At 32.5% G+C, this 12,332-nt stretch overlaps 1 protein-coding gene across 1 annotated transcript in view; it reads left to right on the forward strand.

Annotated features, from left to right (window-relative positions):
* LOC129806789 (uncharacterized) overlaps positions 1-12,332 on the forward strand; it is a 66,264-nt gene that overhangs the window by 30,914 nt on the left and 23,018 nt on the right. The window contains exons 3-5 of the mRNA XM_055855563.1: positions 6,226-6,343; positions 6,534-6,697; positions 9,306-9,416. Of these exons, the coding sequence (XP_055711538.1) occupies positions 6,226-6,343; positions 6,534-6,697; positions 9,306-9,416 (393 nt within the window). The remainder of the gene's footprint in view (positions 1-6,225; positions 6,344-6,533; positions 6,698-9,305; positions 9,417-12,332) is intronic.

Here is a 12,332-nt window from a genome sequence, read left to right on the forward strand (position 1 = left end):
AAATTGATCAAGATGAGAACTTTTTCAAAATCATTGACCAGTAACTTTGAAACAGCAATTTGTTCTGAAACAATTTTATAGAACTGTTTTCTTAAAATGAATAGGGGTAATTGAAGATCGGAAGTCGATATCTCTTACCGTTTGAATTTTATATTTGTCAAAAGAGTGAAAAAATGTGAAAAACAATATTTTTAAAATAGGGCTATTACCGTTACTTTATCGATCCATCACCGATTGTGACCTATGCAGTCGGGTTCACAATTAAAAGGGCTTTCAAAAAAGTCCAAATTTGTCCAAATCCGTTGAAAAATAAGCCCTCCAGGGTGGTTGAACTTTGACCTTGAATAATTCAAGATGGCGAATTAACCGATCAAAAGTGTCTAAGAACGAAATGTTCAGACGGACTAACTACAAGATATCTCAGAAAATCATTGAAATCGCTAGGGACAATTTTGAGATAAGTTGAAAAGTCAAGTTTTTGGAGGGCTTGAGAGGGGAAGACCCGAACCGGAAGTCATTATCTCTTACCGTTTAGCAGCCAGGATGGTTAGAATTTGAAAAAAAAATTGTGAAACTGCTCTCTGTTGGAGTTCAAGCATTTAAAATCGTTACACTCAGAAAAATTATCGAGTAAAACTTACTCTAATCGATGTTGAATTGACTCTTTTTCGTTCTGACTTTCGATTAACTATATTTTAGAGTTGATTTTACCTCTATTTAGGTGTAATATTCGAAAGAGTTGTTTTAACTTTTTTTTCTAAAATTTAAGTGACAAAAGAGTGCAAATAACTCTTTTTAAGACTGAAAATGACTCGTTTTAAGAGTTAAAATAACACTTTAAAATCCCAAAAAGGATAGATTTTGCAATTTTATGTTTTTTTTTATTTTATCATTTTCTTTATTAATATTTTCTTGACCTCAAGTTCCCTATGTTTCGTGCGAAGTATCACGTATGATGCACGCACATGTCTTCATGAAATTAGGCAGTATGAAGTTAGGTATATTTCTAGTTGATGTTCCATATCAACTTTGTCACACGAATTTCTCCTTAAGTGTATTCTTAAAACGAAAACACTTAAGCATATACTTCAGTCGAGATGAAATTTTACATCGAAAAAGAGTAATAATTACATCGATATTCGTAGAGTTAATTCAACTCGAACGAAGAGATGTTTCAACTCTATTTACAGTAGAGTCTCTCAATTCTGAATCTCTCAAATTCGAACGCCCGCCGTTTGGATTCAAAATGCCAATTGTGAGGTTATGTTAGAAAGTTCGTATTCTTGGTGAATGAAAATCATATTTATGTGCTTCTTCCTGAGTGTTTACATACATTATGATCGTATAAAATGAAAAGGAATTATGTTACCACTAAGACTTGCGAGAAAGTACGGGAATTTGATTCAAAGTACAATTTAATCTCACACAAATTTCGTTAGTTTTGAAAAAATCTTTCGAATTTGGGAGGTGAGAAATGTCAAAAATACCCCCCAAGCGTTCGAATTTAAGAGACTCTACTGTACTAAAATTTACAACGAAAAAGAGTAACAATTACATCGATCTTCTTAGAGTTAATTCTACTCTGCCATAAGCCATAGAGTTGTTTTAACTTTTTAGGGTTTTTCTTAGTGTAGTAAAGCCAAGGGGTAACTCATTCCAATATTTTCTGACAAGGGTTTCTGGTTTCTTGGGTTGTGCGATACAATTTTTAGGTTTTTTGGGTTTCGCGAAGCGTTTCTCGGACAATTGACAAGGGTTTCTCAATATGAGTTACCCCTTGTAGTAAAGCTCATTATTAGGGATTTATAATTTGTTTGAAATGTTACATGGTCGCTTGAATCAACGATTGTCGTAACTTATTTTGTCATCTAAATCGGCAGCTAGTAAAATCGATGAATTACAGTAGACTCTCACTCAATCGGCTCTTTTTCAATCGGGCGACAAATTCTGTTGACTATTTTTACGTTTAATTATGAAGCTAATTCGCTCAAATTCGCTATAGTTCTTCCTATTTTATCGTGATTCTTTATAATTGAGCGCTTTTTATGGAATTTACAAAGGCTTTGACGCTCAATTCTATCGCTAAACCGGATGACATTTTGCCCCATATTCACGATTGAGAGAGAGTCTACTGTACCTTGTTACTAAATTTTGTGACGAGAATTACAACAATTTGCAGTTTCAGGCAGTTGAGCTACATCTAAGAAATTTTAATTTTTTTTATCAAAGTGCATACAGTTTGGCCTTTTTTATTGCATAAAGGTTCATAGGTTCAGGAAAATATTGTTGTGCATTTGCTTCTGCATTAATATCACTTTATTATTCACTGTTTTTCCAACGAAGTGAATGTGGTAAAAGTGAAATATGTATTCTAGGTGGAAATTCCATTGAAAATTGTGTCTCGCTGAAGGAGAGATAAAATATTTTTCATTAAATTACTATTTCTAGCTATAGAAGCTTCGTTTTTTTTTCATACTCTGTGCAATATTTTAACAAGAATTTGATTTAATTATTTCCTTCATGCAACATTGTTTAGTGAGATATTTAGAAGTCAATTGAGCTTGAGACCTTCTGCAGATTGTGTGCTATATTTTTGTGGTATTAGAAGCTATTTGAAATCTATTTTTCTCTCAAATGGAAAATAATTGATTTTCCTTCAATATGTGCTTGATATATTATTTTGCTCTTTGAGAAAAGTGCGTGTCAATTTGTAAATTCTCATGCGAAATGCAGTAATAGATTGCATCGGTATTGACCTGGATTGTCTTGAATCGACAATTGATTGCTTCTCCTTTCCAAGTTTTTCTTGTTTTAGCTTTAGTTTTTTGAGGAAGGATAGAAAATTCGTGGACATGTAATGAGGAGAAAATCACAATAATTAGCTAGTAGATTCATTCGTTAGCAATATCGTTTGTGGGCACTAAAAACACCAACTGAATGTGAATCAAGTGAGAATGTGTTGGGCAAGCAAGAAAAATAGTAACGAAGATATAGGAAAAGTGCTTTAGTATTTTTTACTTGGTATTAGAGATTCTTCTCAGTTAAGAATGATGTTATTCTTCTTCCACAGAGACTCCATAAAAAATCATTATAGACATCCCACAATGTTTCTGTTTCCTTTCTTTGTTCATTCTCTGTAAAATATTCTTTAATAGCTTTTTGGTGTGAAATATTAAGCTGAAAATACTACATTTTTTAAGAACCACGTCACAATGCTATATTTTTTTGTTTATTCCAGTATTTTGCAGAAAGTTTTATTGGGCTTACTAAGCTCCTCCTTTTTATTACTTTTAGACACGCCCCTTTCTTGATTTTCTGTGTGAAAAGGACAAGGTGCTCCTCCAAATTGAATTGTGGGAGGAGCCTAAAGGTCTTTTTCGTTTACTCTAACGAAACAAGTTTTGTCAAATTAACAAGAAAAGTTTGTCAAAAGGATATCCTTCCATACTTTGCTAAAAAAAAAAAGAATTTTGTTATGTTTACAAATGTCAAAAAGAGGTTATTTCCCAATTTAGCAAAACTTTTTGTCACGTTTTACAAAGAAAAACATCCATTTGACAAACTTTTAACAATAGGAGAGACTGGGGCAAAGAGTCACAAATCGAAAATTTCAAAATTCAATATCTTCCAAAATAAATAAGATAGCGGCTTAAAATTTTTACCACAAATAGCTTCCATAAACCTTCTTCGATGTTGTATGTTACTTCGAATTCGAACAAGAAATTTAGAAAACAAAAAAAACAAAATTTTTAGCCCTGTTTTTAAAATATTTTCCTTGAAGAATATGTCAATTATTACCTACTTATTATTCAAAATTTATGCACTGATGATTATTTCCTTATTGACTTGAATTCTTTGAATACGAAGCCGCTATCTATTTTAGAATTTTGCAAAGATTCTTCACTCAAGAAATGTTTTTTTATTAAAAACGACCACTTGGGGTAAAAAGTAACAAAAGATATGAAGCAAAAAGTAAGAAAACTCGAAACAATTTACGATGTCTCATGGCAAAAAAAACGTCAATGCCATGTGTCGCCGCTTTTTGTTTGCATTGGTCAAACGATTTGCAGTCTTTTGTGTTTTTTTTCTAAAATAGCTTGAAAATCGTTTTTATTGTTCAGTTATGAAAAAATGGTGTTAGTTCAAAAAAAATTATCAAACATAAAGTTTTCAAGAGGACTAGAAAATAAGGGCATAGCATTGCATATCAGGAATGATGGACTCATAGAAAATCAAATATGGATATAATTTGCAAGGCCTTTTCCTATTTACTCAATAAGCCACGCCCCTCATATAAGTTAGTTTAAAATAAAATAACATAGATTCCCCGGAAAAGCTATGCAAGCCATTGTGAGGAGATCTCAACCTCAGGGAACACTTCGGATAAGGTGGCTGAATCAAATTCAGAATCTTTCCTTGGAACACCTTGAGATCGAAACCGAACATATTCCTGAAGTGGCTCATAGATCGGCAAACGTGGGCTGTTAAACTGGATGTCATAGGTCAGCCACTCTAATAGGGATAATAAAATTATCGAACACCTTTTAAATAGTTCCATATATTAAATTCCTTGGAATTAGTAGGGCGATATCATTTAGGCCACGCCTCCTTGGATGCCACTTCAATTTACGTACTGTTTTCTTATAGAAAGTCTCTAGTATTCATCATTTCCTGCGTAAGATTAGTAAAAGTACTGGAAATCTGCATAAGTTTTGGAGTGATTTGCTTGACAGCTTGGTTGTTTTTAGCTTTTGACACTATCATTTAGGCGTGGCCTATTTTTTACTTGGTTGAAAATGATAGATACCTTCGTTTTGTCCCCTTTTTAAACACTGAAAATCGCAAATGTAATTATTAACTCCAATTAAGTCTACTCAAGAAGTACTTGAGCTCGATACAAGCACAAAATTGTTATTACTATGAAAGGGGCGTGGCCACTTTTTATTTGTTTTAAAAATATTAGGTAGCGTAGTTTTATCTCCATTTGTAAACTCTGAATATTGCGAATGTAATTATTAGTCTTAATTATGTTTATTATTCGAGAAGTACTTGGCTTAGATACAAGAACATAAGGGGCGTGGCTTAGTTTTTACTCGGTTTTAAATGGTAGATGGCGTAGTTATATCTCCTTTTAAACACCGGAAACCTCAAATGTAATTATTAATTTAATTAAGTCTACTCAAAAAGTACTAGAATTTGATACAAGGACAAAATTATTATTATCTTTAAAAAGGGCGTGGCGTATTTTAATTTGGTTTAAAAATGATAGATAGCGTAGTTTTATCTCATTTACTAAACTCTGAAAGTCGCAAATGTAATTATTTGCCTTAATTAAGTCTACTCAAGAAGTACTTAAGTTTAATACAACAAAATTATTATTAGTATTAAAAGGGGCGTGGCCTATTTTAATTTTTGAAAATGATAAATAGTGTTGTTTTATCTTCCTTTGTAAACTGAAAATTGCGAATGTAATTATCAGTCTTAATGAAATCTTCTCAAGAGGTACTTTAGTGTGATGCAAGATCATAAGGGTCGGGGCCTATATCTTATTTGGATGAAAATAGTAGATGGCGTAGTTTTATTCCCTTTTTAAACATTGAATTTCACAAATGTAATTATTTGCCTTGATTACTTCTACTCAAAAAGTATTTCAGTTTGACACAAGCTAAAAATTATTATTATTATTATTATTATTAAAAGGGGCGTGGCCTATTTTTATTTGGTTTGAAAATGATAGTTGGCGTAGTTTTATCTCCCTTTGTAAGCCATGAAAATTGCACATGTAATTATTTGCCTTAATTAAGTTTATTCAAGAAATACATGACTTTGATACAAGTACATAAGGGGCGTGGCCTAATTTTTACTTTGTTTAAAAATAATAATTAATTTTTCTTAAGAAGTATTTATTATGCCCATGCTTAATATCCATAAAAAGTTGATAAAAAGTTTACAGCTTTGTATAGTTACGTCCAGTTTTTTCTCAGATTCTTTATTGATAGCTGTCCTTTTAAAGTATTTTAGCTGTGACAATCTTGCTGGAAATATTTGCTAGTTTAGCCCATTTTCTCCAAGTTAGATGAGATTATTTTTCCTATATTCTATTTTAAATTTACATTGCAAAACTTCCTTCTCTACTTCCTCAAAAAACCTTTCCTCTTTTCAATCACACTCTGAAGGAAATATCCAACAAAATCTAATGCGAATTTTGATTTTTCCCTCTTTCAGGTGATGTTATAGTTCCAAATTACGATATTACAGACGCTAAATTAAAAGTATTTGAAATAAAACATCCACTGGTACTGCATTGCAATGTAACAAAACCAGGAAACCACGAGCTTCAATGGTAAGTTTTGTGGCTATAAAAATTTATATAAAAAATCTATATTTTTATTATCCTCTGAGTGAAAAAAAAGTGATATTCAACTCTCCGTGTATTCCAATATTGTGGTATTTTCATTAATGCTGTTTTTTTATTCTTGTTTCTCGCTATTTTCTTTGCTTTCCCCACAATTGCCATTATGGACAATATTTAGGTTCAGAAATGGCACAAGTGTGGAAAATTTAGCAGATTTAAAGGGCAGATACACGATACTTAAGTCTGAACAGAAATTCGTGATTGATCGAACCCAGGAATCCGATGCTGGATTGTATACATGTAGGCTGTCGCCAGAGGAGAGTAAAGAAATAAATGTAGTCGGTAAGTTTTTCAGCTGTTTTTTTTTCTCTTTGTCACTTTGGAGGTTTCATTGGGTAAATGGTCTCAGAGAGAAATGCTATGTATAAATTTAATGATTTACTTTTATGCCATTTCAACCCCTAAGAACTTGGATATTTTGTGGATTTCTTATGACACAATTAAAGTCATCAATTTTTATGTTACAACTCCTAATTTATTTTGGTGTTAAGAATGTGCGACTTTTTTCCTAATACGAAAATAATTGCTAAATTAAATGTGGATGGCGATTGTGAATTTATCTCGACGGGTGAGATGAGGAAAGCTAGATGGAATACATGCACTGAGTGAAAAATCCGAAAAAGTTAAAATAACATTCCGGAAATGTTTATTTTACCCTGCAGAATTGATCCGAAATCGGTGTAAATATTACCCTTTTTAGGTGTATTAGGGGTTAAAGTTACCCTTTTTCATGTAAATTTTACTCTTAAAAAGGTGTAAAATTAACATTAAAAAGTGTTGATATATTTTTACATCTAAAAAGTGTTAAAGTTATGAGGAAAAAACGTTAATCGCACCCCCGTTTTTTTCTCAGTGCGGTGAAGGAGAATTTGAGGTTTATGAAGAGAAATCCGATTTATAAACAAATTTGTGAAGGAACTTTTAGTTAAGAACTCTTTAGCAAGAATTCTCCGAGGAGATTGCTCAGTATTACTGCTTGAACTCCACGGAGAAAACAGTATCAAATCCCTCGATTTTCCCTCAAAATATCCTGGGGACCACTTTTCCCAACAAATCCCTACATTTCAGACGATTTCTGAGAAATGTCGTCCCGGTGTTTGTCTGTCTGTCCGGCTGTCGCCAGCTCTAGAGGCCAAACGGTTAGAGATATAGACTTAGGAACTTCGGGGAACTTCCTCTTAAGTCGATCTTGGGACCATTAAGATGCTCCTCATTTTTTCCCTTTCCCAACTATCTCCTTTCCCTCCAAAAATCATGTTCTTTTGAGATTGCTCGAAAATCTGTTCGTGCGATTTTGTTCATTTCATTTTTGGACATTTCGTCTATGTACGATAATACCCTTGAATCATTCCTAATACCGGTGTTTCAAGGTCAAATGTTAAAAAAAGGCTCAAGAGAGCGCATTTATCAACCGAATGGAGTTATATTTGCGCTCGTTGGCAAGATCTTGGAATTTCTGATAATTCTGAACCGGCTAAAATCGGTTATTAATCGATAATGAACTGGCTCATAACCGATAACTAATTTTGAATTGTTGTATTTTGTGAGACTTTCCATTTAAAACCCTATTTTAAGTGTCTTGGTGGAGTAGAGGCAGTCAAATTGGCATCTGAGTGGTTTCAAAGCGTTATTATGGGAAAAATCAATTTTTTCTCACTTAAACGACAAAATCGGACAGATCGCATTATCTGATCGAAAAATGATGTATGGACGAAATATAGAGACAAATGTTCTCTACAATTATGTCGAAGTAATCATCAAAATCGGTTCAGCGACAGTCGAGATAATTGAGGTTATGTGATATTGAAATTGGTTTTTCGACTGTGGCGCCCCTGGTGTTGGTCCCACGAAGTTCAAGTGTTCTTGGAAGTTGTATCATTTGGTGAGATCTTTCGTTTAAGCCCTCACTCATCAAAATCGGTCATATAGAACCAGAGATATGATTTTTTGAATTTCGTGAACTTTGACCCCACATATCTCCGGTTCTATTGTAGCCACAGCTAACCCACCTCACTTTTTAGACACGTCATAGACTAGACTACAACACTCTAAAATTTGATTAATTTGCACAAAGGAATTTTTGAGAAAAATGAGTTTGAATTTTGACGCTATCGCAGCGCCACCTGTGGTGACTTTTTGAACTTCCATCTGAAAGTGCTCATCGAGACGAAACCAGAAACCCAAAACTTAGCTCAAAATGTTAATTAGGACCGGAGATATAGGCCGGTCAATTTTCTAACTTTGACCCCTTATAGCACGGGTCAGAGGTTATCGATCGACTTAAGTATTTTTTTGTTTGATAGGTATAATCAGCGGCTACAACATACTAAAATTTCAGCCCGATGCACAAAGGAATTTTTGAATTATTTAACAAAAATTGAAAATTTTTCATTTTAACAATTTTGACAATTCTAACAATTTTAACAATTTTACAATTCTGATTGAAAATACTTTGCGAACAAATAAATTGGAAAACCTCGAAAGTTGAGAGTGTTTTTACAATTACCAAGATGCAATACACGGAATGGTAGAACCTGTAGAACTCTTATTCTTTTCTATTTATTGACAAATATCAATATATTGTTGTATTTCTAATAATAATCATATAATCAATTTTGTATCTCGATTTTCGAGATAAATTTAATGAGACAATATTCACAATTGCTATTCTACTATTTGATCTTAAGAATTTGTTTATTGAACCGAGATTGGAGACATTGATATTCGCTTCTCAATATAATAAAATCGTAAAATGAAATGAAAGGACATCTAATGGTACTACTATTCATATCGTTTAATTGAATGCATTTCTCTTGAGATAGAAACTGAGTTCCATTGTCGGAATAACTTAATTATTGGAATTTATCAAATAAATTTGTTTCTTCTGCAGCAAATGTCGCTGTTAAATTACCATCTAATACGGCTGTAGTTGAAGGAGAGAGATTAGCAATTCAATGTGTAGTCGTTGGAACGGATCCAATAATTAATTGGACAATTCTCGGTAAGTAATACTAGTATTTTGTAATTTTGTTTCAGATTCGAAGTTTTATCCTCAAGGAATTACATTTTGGTTTAGATGGAGTATTAAAATTTTAGAAATCTGTAATATACTACGTGAAACTGTCCAAGAACGTTTTTTTTTTTTGAAGAGTGAGATATTAAGAGACAGCTAATTGACTGTCAGAATGCAGTGAAAAAATGGTTTTCCAAGTGTCATAAAAACATGAGTTAGAAAAATAGCATTAAATTGATTTTAAAACGCATGATATCTTTTACAAACGGTTAAAGCAAGTAGATGAAAGTTCCATCTAAACGGCGATGCGCAAATTTTTGTATCCGGTGCAATGTGTCCGGTGAAAATGAATCGTACATAAGTGGAAATAATTTTGTACGAAGCTGAGCAAACCAAGATAATTGGGTAAAAATCGCCGCTACATTTTAATTTTCGTCTAGAGGAAAATCTAAGGATTTCCAGGAGTTTTGTGAGGTGGAATTATGAACCTATTAAAGTAAAATATTGTAAATTTTAGACATAATTATCTAGCCATCCTTATATGCAATACTGTTAAATGCAGTATTTGTCAAGATTTTGGCTAAAACTGTTGATTGGGTTGTCAGAAAGAAAATGTGCGTTAATTATTCATAGAATAATTTGTATTTACCGTGGATGATAGAAGCGTATTAAATGAATGCAACACAATTGCAGAGCTAATAGTTTAACGTGTCAAAATCCCTCTGTAATTTATTAGCGTGGGGAAAATGCGAGTGTAAATTGAATAAATATGAAAATGGGAGGAAAATATAGATATGATCCAACATACTTTGCTTACTTGGGAGTCACAATAAAAATCTCTTTTTATTATTGCCTCTGTGCAGAGTTTCTGTCTGTCTCTGGTTTTATTTTTATTATTATTATTTTTTTTTTGGAAGAATATGGCACTAAAACTATGACTCACTCTGAATATTTCTACGGAATTTTTTTCTCCATGAAGCTTTTATCTGCGCTGGAGAAGCTTATTGTTCATATATAGACAGAGTGTTAATTTAATTGTAGTCCAAGTCCGTCATATCTGCCTCTAACTTATTTGCACAAATAAAGTGACAATAATCTGAGTACGTGCAGTTGTGTAAATAAAATACCCTAAACTCTTGGCTATAAATAAATGAAAGTTAAACCTCTGTTAAACATGATATGAAAAAAATTAATTAGGAAAATGACAGAGTAATCAGTTTTAGCTACAATAAACTAAAATAGGTAATGAGCTTTACAGCTTATAATATTTTTTACTCATCCTAAATCCTCCACTTTGTTTTTAAAGTCTGACTGAGAGACAGTGAAATGATTCTCGCGAAAATACCCTCTGTCCTTCTGCGTGACATTAAAATAATTAAGATGATTGAGATTAAGTGGAAAAATTGCAAAAACTCATTCATCTTCCGAGCTCGGGAAAAATGTGTAAGTTTTCCAGGTCAATCATTCACTATTCTGCTACTGTTATGCTACGAGCTGTAATACCATTTATTTACACGTAATTTATTTAATGGTAAAAATTACAGCTGCGACTTTTTTACAGTTAAAAATAGGTCATAATTATTAATATTTATCTAATGGCAGAAATACATTGACCGTCAAATATTGACACAGATACAAAAATTTCCGTAAGTCGTAATAAATTCGTATAGTTTAGTTGAGACACTAACCTCACATACCGTTTGTCAATTTTATCTTGTGTTTTTATTATAAGTACTAATATATTTTATGAAATTTTATTATGCTGGGAATCTTGAAGATTAAACGAATAATGAAACGAATAATTCTGAGACCAAGATCTTCTTCTTCTTCTTCTATTTTATGTAAGGCTGTCGGACTCACTCGGGTCCATATAGCCAAAGAGAACAAGATCAATATCCAAATTTCAAGCTGTCAAATATTTCCAAAATCAAAATTTCATATTCTTATGCGAAGCATTTATGGAACTTAAAATGTCTTGATAGTTAAGCGGTCTTCAGACTAGAGGCTTAGCCCAGTTCCCGAAAGTCTCAAAATCTTAAATAGCAACCAATTTTATTCCTTTTTGATAGCCTAATAGGTCATTTATCTTTAATAATCTAATCTCAGGTAGATTTTTCCAAAAAATCGTGAGTGATAAAAAATTAGAGCAGTTAAACCATATGGCTAAGCCTTAGGTCTGAAGCCCGTATTAGGAACGAAGATTTCAAAAGATTTTCCACAATAAACGAAACGTCACTTTTGACAAATATCTTCATTTCAAATGAATTATAATAGGACTATTAAAGAATAAGAGACCATAAACGGAATTACAGGAAGTGTAAACTAGATTTGTGACCTGTGATAAACCTTGAAATGCTTATAAAAGATACGATTCTATTGCATGTACTCTCAGCGTAATGTACTTCGATATACTGAGAGAAAACCGAAAAAGTTAAAATAACATTCCGGAAATGTTAATTTTACCTTGCAGTATTAATCCGAAATCGGTGTAAATATTATCCTTTTTAGGTGTATTAGGGGTTAAAGGTACCCTTTTTCATGTTAATTTTACCCTTAAAAAGGTGTAAAATTACCATTAAAAAATGTTGATATATTTTTGCACCTAAAAAGTGTAAAATTTCTGAGAAAAAAGTGTTAGTCGCACCCTCTTTTCTTCTCGGTCTACGAACATTTAGAAAAATGTACCATTTCGATTGAATTACGAGACAAGACACAGTATTTTTCCTAGTAATTCTCTTTTTGTATTACCTCTTATAGAAATACTCCTCAACAGGAACTATTTCCGTATGAAACATCAATTTGTTAGTATCTTGAAAATTCGAATTGGCAACTAGAATTCAAATCAGGAAAGAGGAAAGAGGCCAATTTTAACAAATTGGACGGGATGTCGCATTTGTCGTTCGC

The sequence above is a fragment of the Phlebotomus papatasi genome, chromosome 3 (genome assembly GCF_024763615.1).
Source record: "Phlebotomus papatasi isolate M1 chromosome 3, Ppap_2.1, whole genome shotgun sequence".
Lineage (NCBI taxonomy): Eukaryota > Metazoa > Arthropoda > Insecta > Diptera > Psychodidae > Phlebotomus > Phlebotomus papatasi.